General features: G+C 39.9%; 1 protein-coding gene across 2 annotated transcripts in view; it reads right to left on the bottom strand.

Annotated features, from left to right (window-relative positions):
* PRMT9 (protein arginine methyltransferase 9) overlaps nt 1–16365 on the bottom strand; it is a 35893-nt gene that overhangs the window by 8393 nt on the left and 11135 nt on the right. For both annotated transcript variants that reach the window (XM_004708755.2, XM_045295795.1), the window contains 3 exons: nt 12589–12781; nt 10409–10592; nt 1020–1734 (listed from right to left, as the gene is read on the bottom strand). In XM_004708755.2, coding sequence (XP_004708812.1) covers nt 1020–1734; nt 10409–10592; nt 12589–12781 — 1092 coding nt within the window. The remainder of the gene's footprint in view (nt 1–1019; nt 1735–10408; nt 10593–12588; nt 12782–16365) is intronic.

The raw sequence follows: 16365 nt of genomic DNA, 5'->3' as shown, positions 1-16365 counted from the left end.
ACTGTGATCTTGTAGCAGCTTTAGGAAAAGCTTAAACAGACTGAACAAGAGTGAAGTCATTTTGAGCTTAAAGAAGCCATTATGAACTATAAATGAACTAGCTGATATTAGGGAGGCAAGCTGTGCTGACAAGTGCAATGAACTGTACCAAAGGAAATGTATGCTCAGAAGGCTAAGAGTAGTCACTGTTTCACGAAGAACGGCTAACCGTAATATCCTGCTTCTGTACTCTGCTTGCTTGCACACCTGCACATTGCAAAAGTCTAAAATCCTTTGAAAACTAGGCTACTGCTCAGTCTCCTCTCAAGAGGGCTGACAGTCCCTACGCAGGTAATAAAACTTTTTCTTTTGAACTTCTCGGTGGTCTGGGTTGGTTTTTTTCTGGGAACAGACTGTAGGCTACAACAATCTGTTTGTAAAAAGCACTTTGCTTCAAAAAAGGGTGGGGAACCTTTTTTTTCTGCAAAGGGCCATTTGGATATTTATACATCATTCATGGGCCATACAAAATTAAAAAAATAAAATTAGCCTGCTATATTTGGCCAAGCATTTAATTAACTCATTCCTAATGTGATGGTTCGAATTGCTCATCTCCGATGAAGAGTGTGATGTTGTTATCTGTTATTGATGGGTTCAAGAGTCTTATATGGCCCGTAGGCCAGACATGCTCACCCCAGCAGCATACCATGTAAGCATGCTATGTCTGTGTGTTTCTTATATCATAAGATTGAATTTGAATTTTCCTTACTCCTAAGTTTTTAACTGTTCTTAAAGATCTCTACTTTTCCCTTATTATATGTTGGCAGATTAACCCCAAAATATCTACCATGAAGGAGGTCTGGCTTGGGGGAAATCACTAAGGATAAGCACATAAACAGGAAAAGCCATGCGTTCACAGGACCTAGAGAGCAATGCTGAGGGACAATATCCTGATTCAGTTCTACATTATGCCATTAAAGATCTAAAAGAATGAATAAGGTTTGAGCTAAAAAAAAAAAAGTTACTATTTTGTGCCTTACCTGGATATTGCCGCTTTTTCCATAATTTCCTGCTGTATAAGCCCAGATGGTTCAATGACATCCAATATGATTATGATCCACAACTTGTCTGACTTTGGCCTCTGCAGCATAGCAGACTCATCCTCCACGTGTCTCAGCCAAAACTCAAGTGTTTCCTTAGGAAAGTGATTCACCTCAGAAATGAGGTCGAGAGTGAGGCGATGTTGGTCTTTTTCCACAGAACTGTAAGGTTTAACCTGTCCAAGTGTGCCAGCAATTATCGGCAGAATCGAGAAGCCTTCAGACACATCTAGTACATAGTATGGGTCAGGGGCACTCTGTACAGATCTATCGTTCTGCCCACCTGTGGAGTTCATCTCTTCACTTTGAGTATCCATGGCCTGCAACAGTTTCTCTGGAGTCAATGAAGCCAACACTTTCCTAATTGCCATTTTAAAGCCTTCATGATATGGGATGTTATTAAGCAAAGCAATTTCCGTAGATTCCAATACACACACCTGCTCTACAGAGCCTGGTTTGCTGGTCTGAAGGTTAGCTAGGGCACTACAGAGTTCAGCTTCATTTCCCGCAGAAGATGACTCTTCAGTCTTGGAAAAACTTTTCACAACATCCATTTTATGTTCCAAACCCAAGACACTGATATTCTGGATCCTTAAATAACAATCTTGACAAGAAACATCCATCATTACATGGTCCCCAGGCTTTATCCAGTAGTCTTCATTAAACAGCAGAAAATAACAATAATAAAATCCTGATTAATAAAGACCACACAACACAAACATGTCCCCCTTTAAAAAGTCATTACAAGAGAGATTTATTCAAATATAACAAACCAAACCAAAAAGCCCTAGGAAAATCACAGTGATTTATCCAGTAAAAAACTCAAGTATGAAGATTTACTTAACTGGTTGGACAATGGAAGGTTTCAGAGCTTCATTATTGGACCTACTTTTGTTAATGAATCTAACATAAACAAATTCAACAACAAACCTGATTTTAGCTTAATGAGAATGTTTGTTTCTCTCAAATCAAAATTTCCAAATTAATAAAAAGCAACTTAGTGAAAGCTTATTAGTAATATTTATTAAATATAAATATTTAGGTAGCCTTGCTTATTTATCTATTTCAAAGAATAAATCCTATAATGAAGACTATTACCATGCACTTTTACATCTAATCACACTCTACAACTCAATCCCTTCTCATTAACTCTCAAACAATAAAGATGTTTTAGAGCAATTATCAATACTACCTTAATTCATTTTATTAAATGTTTTAACACTTAAAAAAAAATGTTGAGACAGGGGAGTCAAAATGGGGTCAGGCAGTATCACCCACCCCGGTGCTCCTGTTGTTAGATCAGAAAATTAATCAGTAAGGAGGACAAAATTAGGAGTCTGGGTGCTAAAAATAGATTCAGTGTACATGGGTCTGGTTTAGACCTCCCCCTGTGATTTTCACCCATGGAGTGATTCAAGAACTCACTGAAACACTCTAAGTGCACTGCATCTGCCTGAGTGCTCAGCTAATCCCTCACCAGATCCAGTGGAACATCATCTGCCACTCCTTCCTACACTCAAGTTCCAAGACTCGCAGCATGCAGTAAATTGCCCAGTATGCTGACTAAAGGTGGTTATAATCCCAGGCTTGCCAGAGCCTCTGATAACTAGCCTCCAGACCTAACACCAGAGTTCCCCTCTCTGCTATCCATCCCACTCTTTCATTCCCTCCGCAGCCAGTAACGAAGTTACTACATTGGCCATCCCCTTTCCCTCTCCCCAGCTCTGTGCCCACCAGAATGGGTAACAATAGATAATCAGTCACTAATTTGCAGTAACGGAGGAGCCCCTGGGATATTTACCTATGACACAGCTGTGTGGGAGAGCCGGGAGTGACACAGGAGTACAGTCTAGGGAGAATTCAGGTGCAGTTGACCCCAAATCACTGGGCTAATTTCATCCCCTGTCGCTGAGGATCAGCACAGCACAGCCCCAATACCAGGACACCCCACAAGCCCATTATAAAAAGAAAAAGTTTTTTTGCAAATGATTACAATTCAGGCTGTGTTCCTTTAGAGTAACTTTGAATGTAAGCCTCCAAAACTGGGTCCTGATCTATTAGCATAATATTAGTATAACAAAACTGGCAGAAATCTAAACAGCATAGCCGAGGATTTTAATATAAGAAAACAGGAAATGCCTGCGGGTGAAAGCCACAAACTGGCTCTACCAGTTTAGACATTTCAGACCATGACCAAGACCAAGCTGCAGGCCTGCCCCAACCCAGCCCAGTAGCATACCTACAGTCATGGGCCTCAGTACACCCTCCAAGGCAGGCCCTAAACTGTCTCTGGGCACTGAGTAGCCTTGGCACTAAGCCTAAACCGCAGCCGAACCCATCACCATATTAGGCCACAGGTATCCCCTGAAACCACTCTTCCAGTCACACAGAGAAAGAGATCAGAGTACCTCAGTCTCCTAAGATTATGGTGCCCAGTTCTTCCAAAATAACATGCAGACAGCAACATACTTCAACACCCTCAACAAGAAAACAAGAAAAACAAAACAGCAGCAGAAATCATAACCTAATAACGCTCATAGAAGAAACAGACGTTGATCTGCAACAAAAAGAAATCTGCAGAGTGCTCCTTGGAGTAATACAGGATATGAGGGAAGCAACACAGAATAAAGACACAATGATAGAGAAAATAAAGTTCAAGATGGAGGATATAAAGTCCACACACCAAAAGGACATACAAGAACTAATGGATGAGGTAACAGAAGCAAAACAGAAGACCACAGACCTCACCAACAGACTAGAAGAGATGGTGAATCATGTCAGCAATCTCGAGGACAATCAGGCAGACATCAACAAATGGGAAAGACAGTCAAACAAGATAAAGTGGCGGAAGAAAACCTGAGAACAATGACATGCTATGAAGAGGAACAATGTTCGAATAATTGGTCTTCCAGAACAAGACACAACAAAGAAGTCTACAGCTAAATTACCCAGGGAATTCCTGGAAGCAACTTCCCCACCTTAATGAATGAGGATCAGACAGTCATAAAGGAAGCAGAGAGGACACCACTTAGACAAAACCCCAGGAAGAACTCACAAAGTCACATAATAGTTAAATTATACATACTGGAGTATAAGCCAACCTGAATATCAGCCAAGACATCTAATTTTACCACAAAAACTGCATTAAAAATGTGCTGAAAAACTCAGCTTATACATGAGTATATACAGCTATTCAACTGGAGGAAAAGAGAAAATTTTAAGAGCAGCAAGATAAAAAAAGGCAATCACATAAAATGGTACTCATGGAAGAATGTACTCAGACCTATCAGCAGATACCATGAGGAGGAGGAGGGCGTGGAGAAGCATCTTCTGAAAGCTGAAAGGAAAAAAAACACCAACCTGAGAGTCCTCTACACTACCAGACTGTTAAGATAGACGGCCGGGTCAGAGTCTTCCTGGACAAGGAAAAGCTCAAAGGAATACGCCCTAATACACCCAACCCTGTGGAAAATCCTTGCCAACTCACTGTGGTCAGAAGACCAACACCCACCCAACACAAGCAGGAGACCTCCATATAACGAAACTCTAACCAGAAGTCAATTACGCCATACAGAAAACAATTGCCAAAATAACATTGCCTCAGAGGGGAAAGAAGGCAAGAATGAAGGCCACCACATAAACACGACACACTGATATGAAGGCAGATAAGAAAACACCTAACACAAAGGGTACGAAATGACAGCAATGACAGTAATGACTCTGAATGTCAACCACCTGAACTCATCCATTAAAAGAAAAACGTTAACAGACTGACTCCAAAAACATAACCCATCAATCTGTTGCCTGCAAGAGACACATTTTAAGCTCTCAGACAAAAATAGACTCAGAATAAAAGGTAGGCAGAAAACATACCAGGCCAACGGCAACTTTAAAAAATCAGGTGCTGCAATCCTAATCTCAGACAAACTTAATCTCAAGGTGCAAACCCTAACACGAGACAAGTATGGGCACTATATAAAACTCAAAGGGGCAGTAGACCAGGAACCAGAAAGCATAATAAATGAATAAACGCCCAACAAGAGACCTGCAAAATTCATCAAACTATTCAAAAGATGAAAAAAGAAATCAGACACAATAATCATAATAGGTGATTTTAATACACCACCATCAGCGGAAGAGAGATCAATGGGAAAGAAGTTCAGCAAGGAGGCTACATAACTAAACACTACAATTAGACAACAGGGCCTGAAAAACATTTATAGAGCTCTCCATCCAACTGCAAAAACATTCACATTTTTTTAAAAAATCATTTTATTAGGGGCTCATACAACTCTTATCACAATCCATACATACATCAATTGTGTAAAGCACATTTGTACATTCATTACCCTCATCATTCTCAAAACATTTGCTCTCCACTTAAGCCCCTAGCATCAGCTCCTCATTTCCCTCCCCCCCTCCCCCATGAACCCTTGATAATTTATAAATTATTACCTTGTCATTTCTTTTTTTTTCATTGCCATCATCATTCTACATTCACATTCTTTAAAAGTGTACATAGCTCGTTTTTGAAAATACACCACACACTGGGACACAAGTGAAGCCTGAGTAAATTCAAATACACAGAGAGCACTCAGACATCCCTTGGACCACCATGCCACAAAGCTGGAGAACAGCAAAAGATGACCAGAAAAACAAGGGCAGACAATTGGAGGATGAATAGCAATCTGCAACACAAATGGGCACTGGCCCAGATTAGAGAGGAAATGAGAAAGTTTCTAGAAACATGAGAATGTGAATACAGCGTACCCAAACATATGGGATACAGCAAAAGTAGTTATCAGAGGAAGTTTGATAGTAATTGATGCATATATGAAAAGGAGAGACTTATGATTGATACACTATCAAAAAACCTCCAGCATCTAGAACAGAGTCAACAGAACAACCTCTCCAATAGCAAAATAAAAAGAAATAATAAAAATCAGGGCAGAGTAAAACCAGTGAGAAGACAAGAGAACAATGTAAAAACTGGTTCTATGAAAGGATTAACAGAATCGACAATCAGCTGGCAAGCCTAAACAAGGAAAGGAAGGAATAAACATTGATAGCCAAGATGAGGGATGAAACCAGGGAGATCCCAATGGACCCCAACGAGATTAAAAGGAAAATCACAAAGTACTATGAAAGTCTGTATTATAATGAATTCAACAAAGTGGAATACATAGACAAATACATGGAAAAACGATCTCTCCCTAGATTATCACAGATAGAGGCCAAGAACCTCAAGAGACTCATAGCAAAAGAAGAAACATGATTATCCAGAAATTACCAACGAAAAAAACTCCTGGGCCAGATGGCTTCCCAGGAGAATTCTACCAAACATTCAGAGAAGAGCTGATACTGATCCTCCACAAATTCCAGATCAGAGGAAAATATGGGAAACTCACAAACTCATTCTACAAACCAGTATAACTTTGATACTCAAACAGGGCAAAGATCTCACAGGAATAGAGAACTACAGACCAGTATCTCTAATGAACATTGTCCAAAAATCCTTAACAAAAGATTGGCCAAGAGAATACAAAAGTATATAAAACATATCGTCTATCATGATCAGGTGGAATTCATGCCAGGGATTCAGGGAAGGTTTAACACCCAAAAGTCCACCAATATTATTCATCACATTGATAAGAAAAGGGTAAGAATCACATGATAATATCAATAGATACAGAAAAACCATTTGACAACATCCAACACCCATTCCTAATTAAGACACTCAAGAAGATTGGAACGGAAGGGAATTTCTCAAGTTAATACAAACTATTTATGAAAAGTCAATAGCCAATATCATAGTCAACGGAGGAAAAACTAAAACAACCCACTAAACAGGAGACCACACTGGAGGATGAATAGTAATCTTCTATGCCCCTAGTCCCCACTTCTTTTCAACATCATACTGGAGGTCCTAGCTAACAATATAAGGCAGCAGAAGGACATTGAGAGTATCCATACAGGAGAGAGGAGGTGAAACTGCTGCTATTTGAGGACATGATTCTATACATTGCAAGCCCCCAAAACTCCACAATAGCAATAGAGGAATACAGAAGAGTGGCATGATGCAAAATCAACAAACAAACGTCTATTGGTTTACTAAATATATCAGGTTTACTAAATATATTGGACAAGAACACAAAAAAGGAAATGAAGAAGGCCATACCCTTCATAATAGCAAAGAGCAAACTGAAATAAATATCTAGGGATATCTAATCAAAAAAATTTACACAAGGAAAATTACAGAACACTACTACAGGAAACCAAAATCGACCTCCATAAATGGCAGAATACCCCATGCTCATGAATCAGAAGACTCAATACAGTAAAGATGTAAATTTTTACCAAGGCACTATATAAATTTAACGCTATCCCAATTCCAATACCAACCACCTTCTTCAAAGAATTGGAAAAACTGACCACCAATTTCATATAGAGAGGGAAGAAGCCCAGAATTAGCACAGAACTCCTCAAGAAGACAAATTCAAAGGGCTTGCCTTATCTGACTTTAACACCTACTATATAGCCACAGTGGTCAAGACAGCGTGGTATTGGAGTAATGACAGATACTTAGACCAATGGAAAAGAACTGAAAACCCAGAAATAAAACCATCAGGTTATAGATAATCAACCTTCATCAAGGGTCCAAAAAACATCAAGTGAGAGGTGGATGCCCTCTTTAACAAGTGGTGCTGGAAACAATGGATATCCACCTGTAGAAAATCAAACAAGACCCTTATCTTATGCACAAGAACAAACTCCATGTGGATCACAGACCTAGAAGTAAAATCTCAAACAATCAGAACCATCAACAAAGGAATTGAGGTAAACCTTGCTGGAGTATATTGCGACAGAGGACGAGACTGGAGACACATAGCAGGGTCTGGTCCGATTACCCCCACAGTGGGGCAAACTAATAAGGGAACATAACAGATCAGCAACTGGAGGAAAGCAAAGCCACAAACGCCCCTCAGGAGCCCCCAAATAGACTTCAGGCTAGAAAGGGCAGTTCCCGGAAGCCCCGGTACCGGTGGGGAGATAGTCTTAAAAGTCAGCAGACAGACCTGGAATTATGTATGCTTTTTCATTGGGGCGGGGGGGGGGGGGGTTGTGGTTTTTTTCCTCCCCCGCCCCCTTTTTATTCAGTCCTTTGTTTTCTTTGTCTGTTATTGTTGGTTTTTTTGCCTACCTATATAAGCTAAGCAATGGGAAGCAAGCCTGAGGAGAAAGCAGCAGGCCCAGCAGGCCCGGGGGGACTTACGGGAGAAGGCAGGGAAAGGAGTGGTGAGCAAACAGCGCCATAGACAGGGGACCAACTAGGGAGTCAAAAAGCAACGAGGAGGAAGCAGAGATCCTGGCGGTGTTGGAGCAACAGCAATCTAGCTGAGAGGAATTACTAAGAGACAGACGAAGGACGAGTATGATAGTGGGGCAGGAGGAAGGTCAAAGAAATCATAGGAAAGATCTAGGAAGCAAAGCAATGAATAGAGGGATAAACATAGGTGTGCACTTATGTAAATAAATTAATTCATAAAAAGAGGTACTGACCTATGTACTATTTTTATATGGCAATACATCGAGGAAGCAGACAGACTTTGGGTCTCTACTCAAGCCCTCCCTCAATGCAAGAACACTTTGTTTAACAACCTGGCATTCTGTGATGCTCACCCTCCCGACATGATCACTGAAGACAAAGTAGGTGCATACATATATGTGGTGAAGAAAGCTGATGGTGTCCGACTACTTGAAGATACAGCATCTGGGATCTTACAGGCTTGAAGTGAAGCAAGTGGACATTTAGGAAAGAAGCCACAAGCCCACATGGAGGACACACACCAGCCTGTCCTTCTTCAGGGACTAGACTCTCCTGACAACATGCCCAAAGCAAGTGAAACAGTCTCCCCATTCTCACTTCTAAGGAGCATTCTGCTTGTACTGCTTCCAATGCAGTTTACTTGTTTTCACACACTAGAGCTTTTTAAATAGAAACTACAGATACAGACACAGCCAAACACCTCAGAGGATTAGTTTTCCTTGAAGATTTGGTCATAGTTTCAGGAGGCAATTAGGTCAACTGATATAATAATATAACATGTTCTACATTCTAGTTTGGTTAGTAGTGCCTAGGATCTTAAAATTTTGCAAGCCTAAGATAGATTTGTTCACAAGAGAAAAAAAAAGACATCGTGGGCTCAGAGAAGGACCCAGATTGGAAGATTAACTGTCTCCAAGACCCACAGCCTCCTTGACCCTGAGACCAAAAGAGTTAAATGGTGCCCGGCCACCACTCTTGAACACCTGATCAATGTGGACATTCTCATCAGAGTCACAACCGACAGAAGAGGAAAAGTGTAGACCCGAACTTTAAGTTCTCAAAATAATCCAGATGTACTGGATCCACTGAAAGACTGGAGGTTTCCCTGGGATTATCATCCTGAGATACTCTGTAAACCATGAACCAGAAAATTAGCTCATTAACTAATTAGTAATTAGTAATTAGCAAGTTAGCTCAAAAAGTAAAGACTGTCACGCTTATGTACTGCACTCTTTTTTGAAGTACCTATGAGACGAATGGACAGCAGCTATTTTAAAGCACAGATGAGAAGGCTGGGGTGGGAGAGTGGGGCCAGCCAGACTTAATGAATGGGACGCCAAGCACTGGAACAGCAGTGAGAATGTGGACACAATATAAACAATGTAACTAATGTCACTGAACACTGCCTGTGGGAAATTATTGCTGTGTATCCGCTCACCAAAAATACATTAAGAAAGAAATGAAAGGGCATAGCTGTGTCTCAATAAAATTTTGTTAGAACCAACAGTTTTTCTATGTAACAAAACTCCTGAGAAATACACTGAAAAGCATCTCATTGAAAAATACTTTAACAACTTCCCTGAATAGTTTATGGATCCCTGGACACCTTTAACCTGTAAGCAAAATATTGTGCTAATGTGAAAGCATGCATGTTTCAGCTCCATCAGATTATCTGCCAGTAAGAACTCAGCTCAAAGTCAAATTTTCCCATAGAGATGTTCCAGCATTTCTCTAATCTACTAATAACCAGAGTCATCAAAACTGATCAAATGATTTAATTTTGACTGGTATGGAACAGAGTTACATTTTAGTATCTCTTCTTAATCAAATGTATTTAAAACTACTTTTAAATAAGAAAAGGAACATTCCAAAATACTTAACCCACCTCTTAACTGAAAACGTCACATGAATTTTTGTCTGCTTAGTGTTTTTTGTTTTTCCCAATTCCAAAGTTTTGAGGATTAAAGCAACAAGTTAAAAATAAAAATTAGAAAAGATATACCTGCCAGGTTCTGTACAGGGTAGACAGCCTGTTCCCAACATGTCTCCTCACTTGGACTTGTAGATAAACTGTGCTCTTCATCAAGCTGCAGCACAAACCAAACCACAATAGCATCCAGTGTGCCTTCTTTAATAAAAGGTACCCGGATCTTATCAGGCCTTTTAGTTGCAAGACTTTTTAATTCCTGATAAAAATATAAAAGGAACGAGAAGGTTTTACACATTTCATATAAAAATGCCTCCATATATCATAATACTGTAAGTTCTGCCCAGGGCCCTCAGGGGAAGGCACACTATCGTGGCACACCTAGAACCACTTAAAGCACACTGGAAGGAAAGCTCTGACCTACTCTACTGAATTCCATTCCACTATTTTACAAATGAAGCAAACAGATATTAGACATGGGAAGAACCCCATAATAAAACAAGGAATGAAAGGGCAAAGCAGTAAGTATTGTTTTTGTTTTTAAATTTTATTATTTTTTAATCATTTTATTGGGTGCTCGTACAACTCTTATCACAATCCATACATACATCCATGTTTTGTTTTCTTAAGGAAAAATAGTGAATGCTTGTATATTTTCACAGATGCAAAGATGGTTTTCAAAAGGTGGGGGAAACACTAATATGGCTTTTTCCAGTTTTCCTATATAACTTGAATGTGTAAACCAGAGCACATGTGTCCCAAATCTGTTTATTTTATTCAGATTTAAGTACCAGTAAATTCCTAATCATTTCAGAGGGAATTCTGATTCCCTTTTCTTCATTTTCTTTATTTGCAACAAGTGAAATCATACGTAAATTTTTTCTTTTGTTTTCTAAATAATTTTATTTGGGGCTATAAAGCTCTTATCACAATCCATACATCCATCCATTATGTCAAGCACATTTGTATATATGTTGCCATCAACATTTTCAAAACATTTTTTTCTACTTGAGTCCTTGGTTATCAACTCAATATTCCCTTTCCTCCTCCACTCTCCCTCCTCACGAACCCTTGATAATTTAAAAATTATTATTATTTTTCATGTCTTAGACTGACCAATGTCTCCCTTCACCCACTTTTCTGTTGCCCGTCCCCCAGGGAGGAGATTATATGTATATCATTGTGATAGGTACCACCTTTCTCCCCCTATTTTTCCCTTACCCACTTGTATCGATAATCTCATTATTGGTCCTGAGGGGTTTATCTATCCTGGATTCCGTGTTTCCAGCTTTTATCTACACCCGTGTACATGCTCTGGTCTAGCTGGATTTGTAAGGTAGAATTGGGGTCATGACAGTGGAGGGAAGGAAGTCTTAAAGAACTAGAAGAAAGTTGTATGTTTCTTAGGTGCTATACTGCACCCTGACTGGCTGTCTCTTCTTTGTGACCTTCTGTGAGGGGATGTCCAATTGTCTACAGATGGGCTTTGGATCTCCACTCCACACTCCCTCTCATTCACATTGATAGGATTTTTTTGTTCTGAGTCTTTGATGCCTGATCCCTTCGACACCTTGTGATAACGCAGGCTGGTGTGGCTTCTTCCATGTGGACATTATTGCTTCCCAGCTAGATGGTCGCTTGTTTATCTTCAAGCCTTTAAGACCCCAGATGCTATCTCTTTTGATAGCCTGGCATCATCAGCTTTCTTCACATTTGCTTATGCACCCATTTGTCTTCAGCGAACGTGTCAGGAAGATGAGCATCGTGGAATGCCAGGTTATTAGAACAGAGTGTTCTTGTGTTGAGGGAGGACTCAGGTAGAGGCTCAATGTCTGTCTGCTACCTTAATACTTAGCATATAAGTATATGTAGTACATAGATCTATTTCCCTCACTATATATAAATATATTTACAATGTACATGTCTGTATTTAGACCTCTATAAATGTCCTTTGCCTCCTAGTTCTTTCCTCTATTTCCTTTTACTTTCCTCTTGTCCCACTATCATGTTCGGCCTTCCCTCGGGTTTCAGTAATTCCTCTCGGTTACATTGCCCTTAATCAAGCCCTATCATGCATCCTATACCCTCCTCGCCATCGATTTTCAATCGCTTGTTGTTCCCTTGTCCCTAGGTTTTTTAACACCCCCTTCCTTTCCCCTGCCTTCGTAAATTCTTAAACTAAGACTATCATCCGTATCACCTTAAACAGTGTCTGAAATCCAATAGTCAGTAAACAAATAATCAACTTTTTTTACCTGAAGATTGTTGAAATCTACTGTCATAATTTCAAAACATTCCGTCAAAGGCACATATCCCCCAGGGACTCGGCTCATTTTCTCAGTTGTGTAAGGTTCAATGGTTTCTTCAGCATCTACAGAGGAATAAGCTGGACTATGGAATTTCACATTTGTTGGCAAGTGGATCCCCACAATGCTTTTAACACCAACCCTGGGGGGAGGAAAAACAAAAGGGTGAAGGAGAAAAAAAGGAGAAGGATGGGATTTTTTAGTATCAAGTGTGGTGGTTATATAATTATTTATCAATTTGAGAGGATTAAGAGTGAAGGGGTGGAGTATTCCTCCCAGGAAGAATACTCTCTTGACTCACTCCCTGAGAGACATTGCAACTGACAAGACACATGGAACTACCGTAGTGCCCAGAGCTGGTGAAGCCACGTGGAGACCCCTGCCAGTGCTAAGGTGCTTCTACTGTCACTGGATCCACAAGACTTCCCACACACTGGCCTGTGATCTTCCTGCAATTGGCATCATTGCATGTGTTTCATGAGTCTGAAGAGGACTTTACAGATTGGTATCAGACATATGGGCTAATATCAGACTTATGGACTTGATCTGGACTGGGCTGGGAAGTTTTCTCAATATTCAATTGCTCTTATATATAAACCTCTTTCTTATACACATCAATCTCTGGATTTGTTTCACTAGTCTACCTGGACTAACGCATCAAGTAAGATCATCTAAAATGACTCCAGAACAAAATAAACATAAAAATTAAACTTCTTGGGTATAAACATATATATCCAACTATTTATGAAAAGTAAAAATGAAATCACTAAGTGGGGAATGAGATTTCCAATGTATATATCCAACAAAGGGCTCATATTCAAAATATGCAAAAAAATTCTTGCATAGGTGAGTTCATTAAAAAAAAAGCAGTTCATGGAACCCATGTTCACTGCAGCACTGCTCGAGATAACAAGATGATGGAAACAAACTAAATGCCCACCAGTGGGAAAACAGATAAACTTTGGTATATACACACAATGGAATACTATGCAATGTTAGAGACTAACAATCAATCTAAGAATTAGCTCATAACAGGGATAAAGCTAAAGGAGGGCAGTATGTGGAGTGAAATTCCTCAATTACAAAAGGACAAATATATGAGACTACTATTATAAAAAGTCTATGAAAGGTTTTCAAAATGACAAACGTTCTTTGATCATTAACAGAAATGATAGGGGAAAGGAGGGAGAGGAGTCCCTGGCTAGAGGTGAAGGGAAAGCACTGTACAGTATGGCGGCAGGGAAGACAGGGAGGTCTATAAGAGCTAAAGGCCACAGGCAAATGCTGTTAAATACACAATCCTGCATAAGTGATGATCTGTGAGTAGGTATTTGGCTAGACAACCAGGCTGAATAGGTGTGGGAAAGAGAGAGAGTAGACCCACAAATATATATATAGGTTTAACAGAGCATATTTGTATATGAGTATTTATTTAGCCTTGCTACAAATTTATCCATAAATGTAGTGGAGCACAGAGGGGGCAATGTTACGCAATGAGCTGCAGGGTTAGGGGACCCAAGGCCCATAGTATCGGGGACACCAAGTTCACAAAGACAATGCTCAGCATCATCCTATGGCGAGTACCACCTGGGATCTTAAAAGCTTGCAAGCAGCCATCTAAAGTGCAACCACTGGTCTTTCCTCTCCCCATCCCGAGGGAAGAAGACTGACGAAAGCTGGGAGACAGGTGAGAACAATTAGCTCAATAAACTAATGGACCACAGAGACCTCAGTCTCCAGATCCCTGATACCAGAATTAGATGGTGCACAGCCACCACAACTGAATCCTCTGACAAAGATCACATTAGAAGGTTCTGGATAGAGTGGGAGCAAAATGTGGAAAACTCAAAAGGCTTACTAAGAGTATGACCCTTAGTCATTCTTCGGGTCTGGAACTGAACTCATCTGTGCTAGAATAACCAACCACTTAAAATCAAAAGGGCATTTACTAAAAGAAGACGTTCAGAGGGTTAGGAAAGGAGGAGGAATGAAAACAGGAAACAGTGGAAGTCGTATAAATAATTGTATACTGAGGGATTCCAATGGGTGAGATCAAACAAAATGTATATAAATTGTTTTAATCTTAACCTGATCTGCTCTGTAAACCCTTCACCTAATTCACAATCAAAATAAAAAAAAAAAAACAACAACAAAGGTTATGGAACGGCTTTTTCTAATCATGTGGCACGGTATGATACTCACCTTTCCAGCATGATCGCCAAAGGCAAAAGGGGAGCATAATTAAATGTGGTGAAGAACTCTGATGGTGCCCAGCTATTAAAGATATAGCATCTGGGGTCTTAACAAGGTTTAACAAGCAGCCAACCAGTAGAGAAGCAACAAAGCCCACATGGAATAAGCACACCAGCCTGTGTGATCATGAGGTGTTGACGGGAAGAGTTATCAGAAGTTCAAAAACTTAGGATCAAATTGGCATGAAGGAGCATAGACAAAGTGGAGAACTAAAACCCACCTGTAAGATAACTGGTTAGTCCTCACAGAAGGGCCACCTGGAAAGGATCACATCTCCAGGGTGCAGAATAGCACCGATAAACTATCCGAGATCTTTAATATTTCCTCCTCTTACTATTATGGTCGTAGTTTTACCTCATTAATCTTGTTAGACCTGCATATGTTCAGTTACATAAAATTGTCTGATGTATAAAATCCAAGATAGATAAATCCTTCAGAAATAGTAATGGGAATAAGGATTCCCTGAGGGTATGGGAAGGGGTGGGGGACCGATAGCAATGATGACTTTATAGCCCCACTCAGGGGAACAAATAACAGAATTGTAGGTAAGCAGAAACATTGGATGGGGTAAGTTACGGCAAAAAAAACCAACAATATAATAATAAGGGTTCCTGGGGGGCAGGGTGGGGGAAAGAGGGGGATAAAGGGGTGCTGCTATCAAAGAGTTCAGTAAGAAAATGTTTTTTAAATGATGGTGACAGCAATTGTACAATTATGCTTGATCTAATTGAATTATGAATTGTTTTATCTGTAAGAGCTCCCAATAAAACGATTTTAAAAAATAGTTTGTGGAAAAATGTAAATAAAAGATAAATAGAAGTTTTCAAAACCTTTTGGTTCTGAGCATAGTCAGGAACGATTCCCTTAAGTACAACTGCTAGGTCAAGGCCTCCACGTATCTTTAACTGTGCTAGACTGAACTATCAAACTGTTGTATTAAAGTCGAACTATTAAAATCTTGTACAACATAACAATGTATAATTCCCAAACCTTAAGAAAACAAGATCCCATTTAAAACTTTTAGTATTTGCTAATAAAAGCAGTTTTAAAATGTTATCCCACGGATATAATTTACATTTTCATGATTAATACCAACCCACTACCAACAAGTCAAATCCAACTCACAGTGATCCCAGGAGACAGAGTAGAACTGCTCCCCAGGGTTCCCAAGACTATAAACCATTAGACGCAGAATGCCGCATCATTCTCCCATGAGCGGCTCCCTGATTCGAATCACTAGCCTTCTGGTTAGCAGACTAACATGTAACCCCTGCACCACCAGGGCTCCTTCTCTAACTGATTAGTGTATTGGTCCTGCCACACAGTCGATTAGTATGGCCCGTCCAGCCACAATCCCTTTTGTGATGTACTGTAAATTCTATCCTCTGTGCCTGTGGTTACAGCCTCATTTTAGAGGGACTTCTAATAGGCTAATAGACAGTATTAAATTAGGCTTTATTCTGAGTCTCCATC

The sequence above is a fragment of the Echinops telfairi genome, unplaced genomic scaffold (assembly GCF_000313985.2).
Source record: "Echinops telfairi isolate 266 unplaced genomic scaffold, ASM31398v2 ScPeMD7_5868;HRSCAF=6743_1, whole genome shotgun sequence".
Taxonomy (NCBI): Eukaryota; Metazoa; Chordata; class Mammalia; order Afrosoricida; family Tenrecidae; genus Echinops; species Echinops telfairi.
This window is presented reverse-complemented; position numbering and strand designations above follow the sequence as displayed.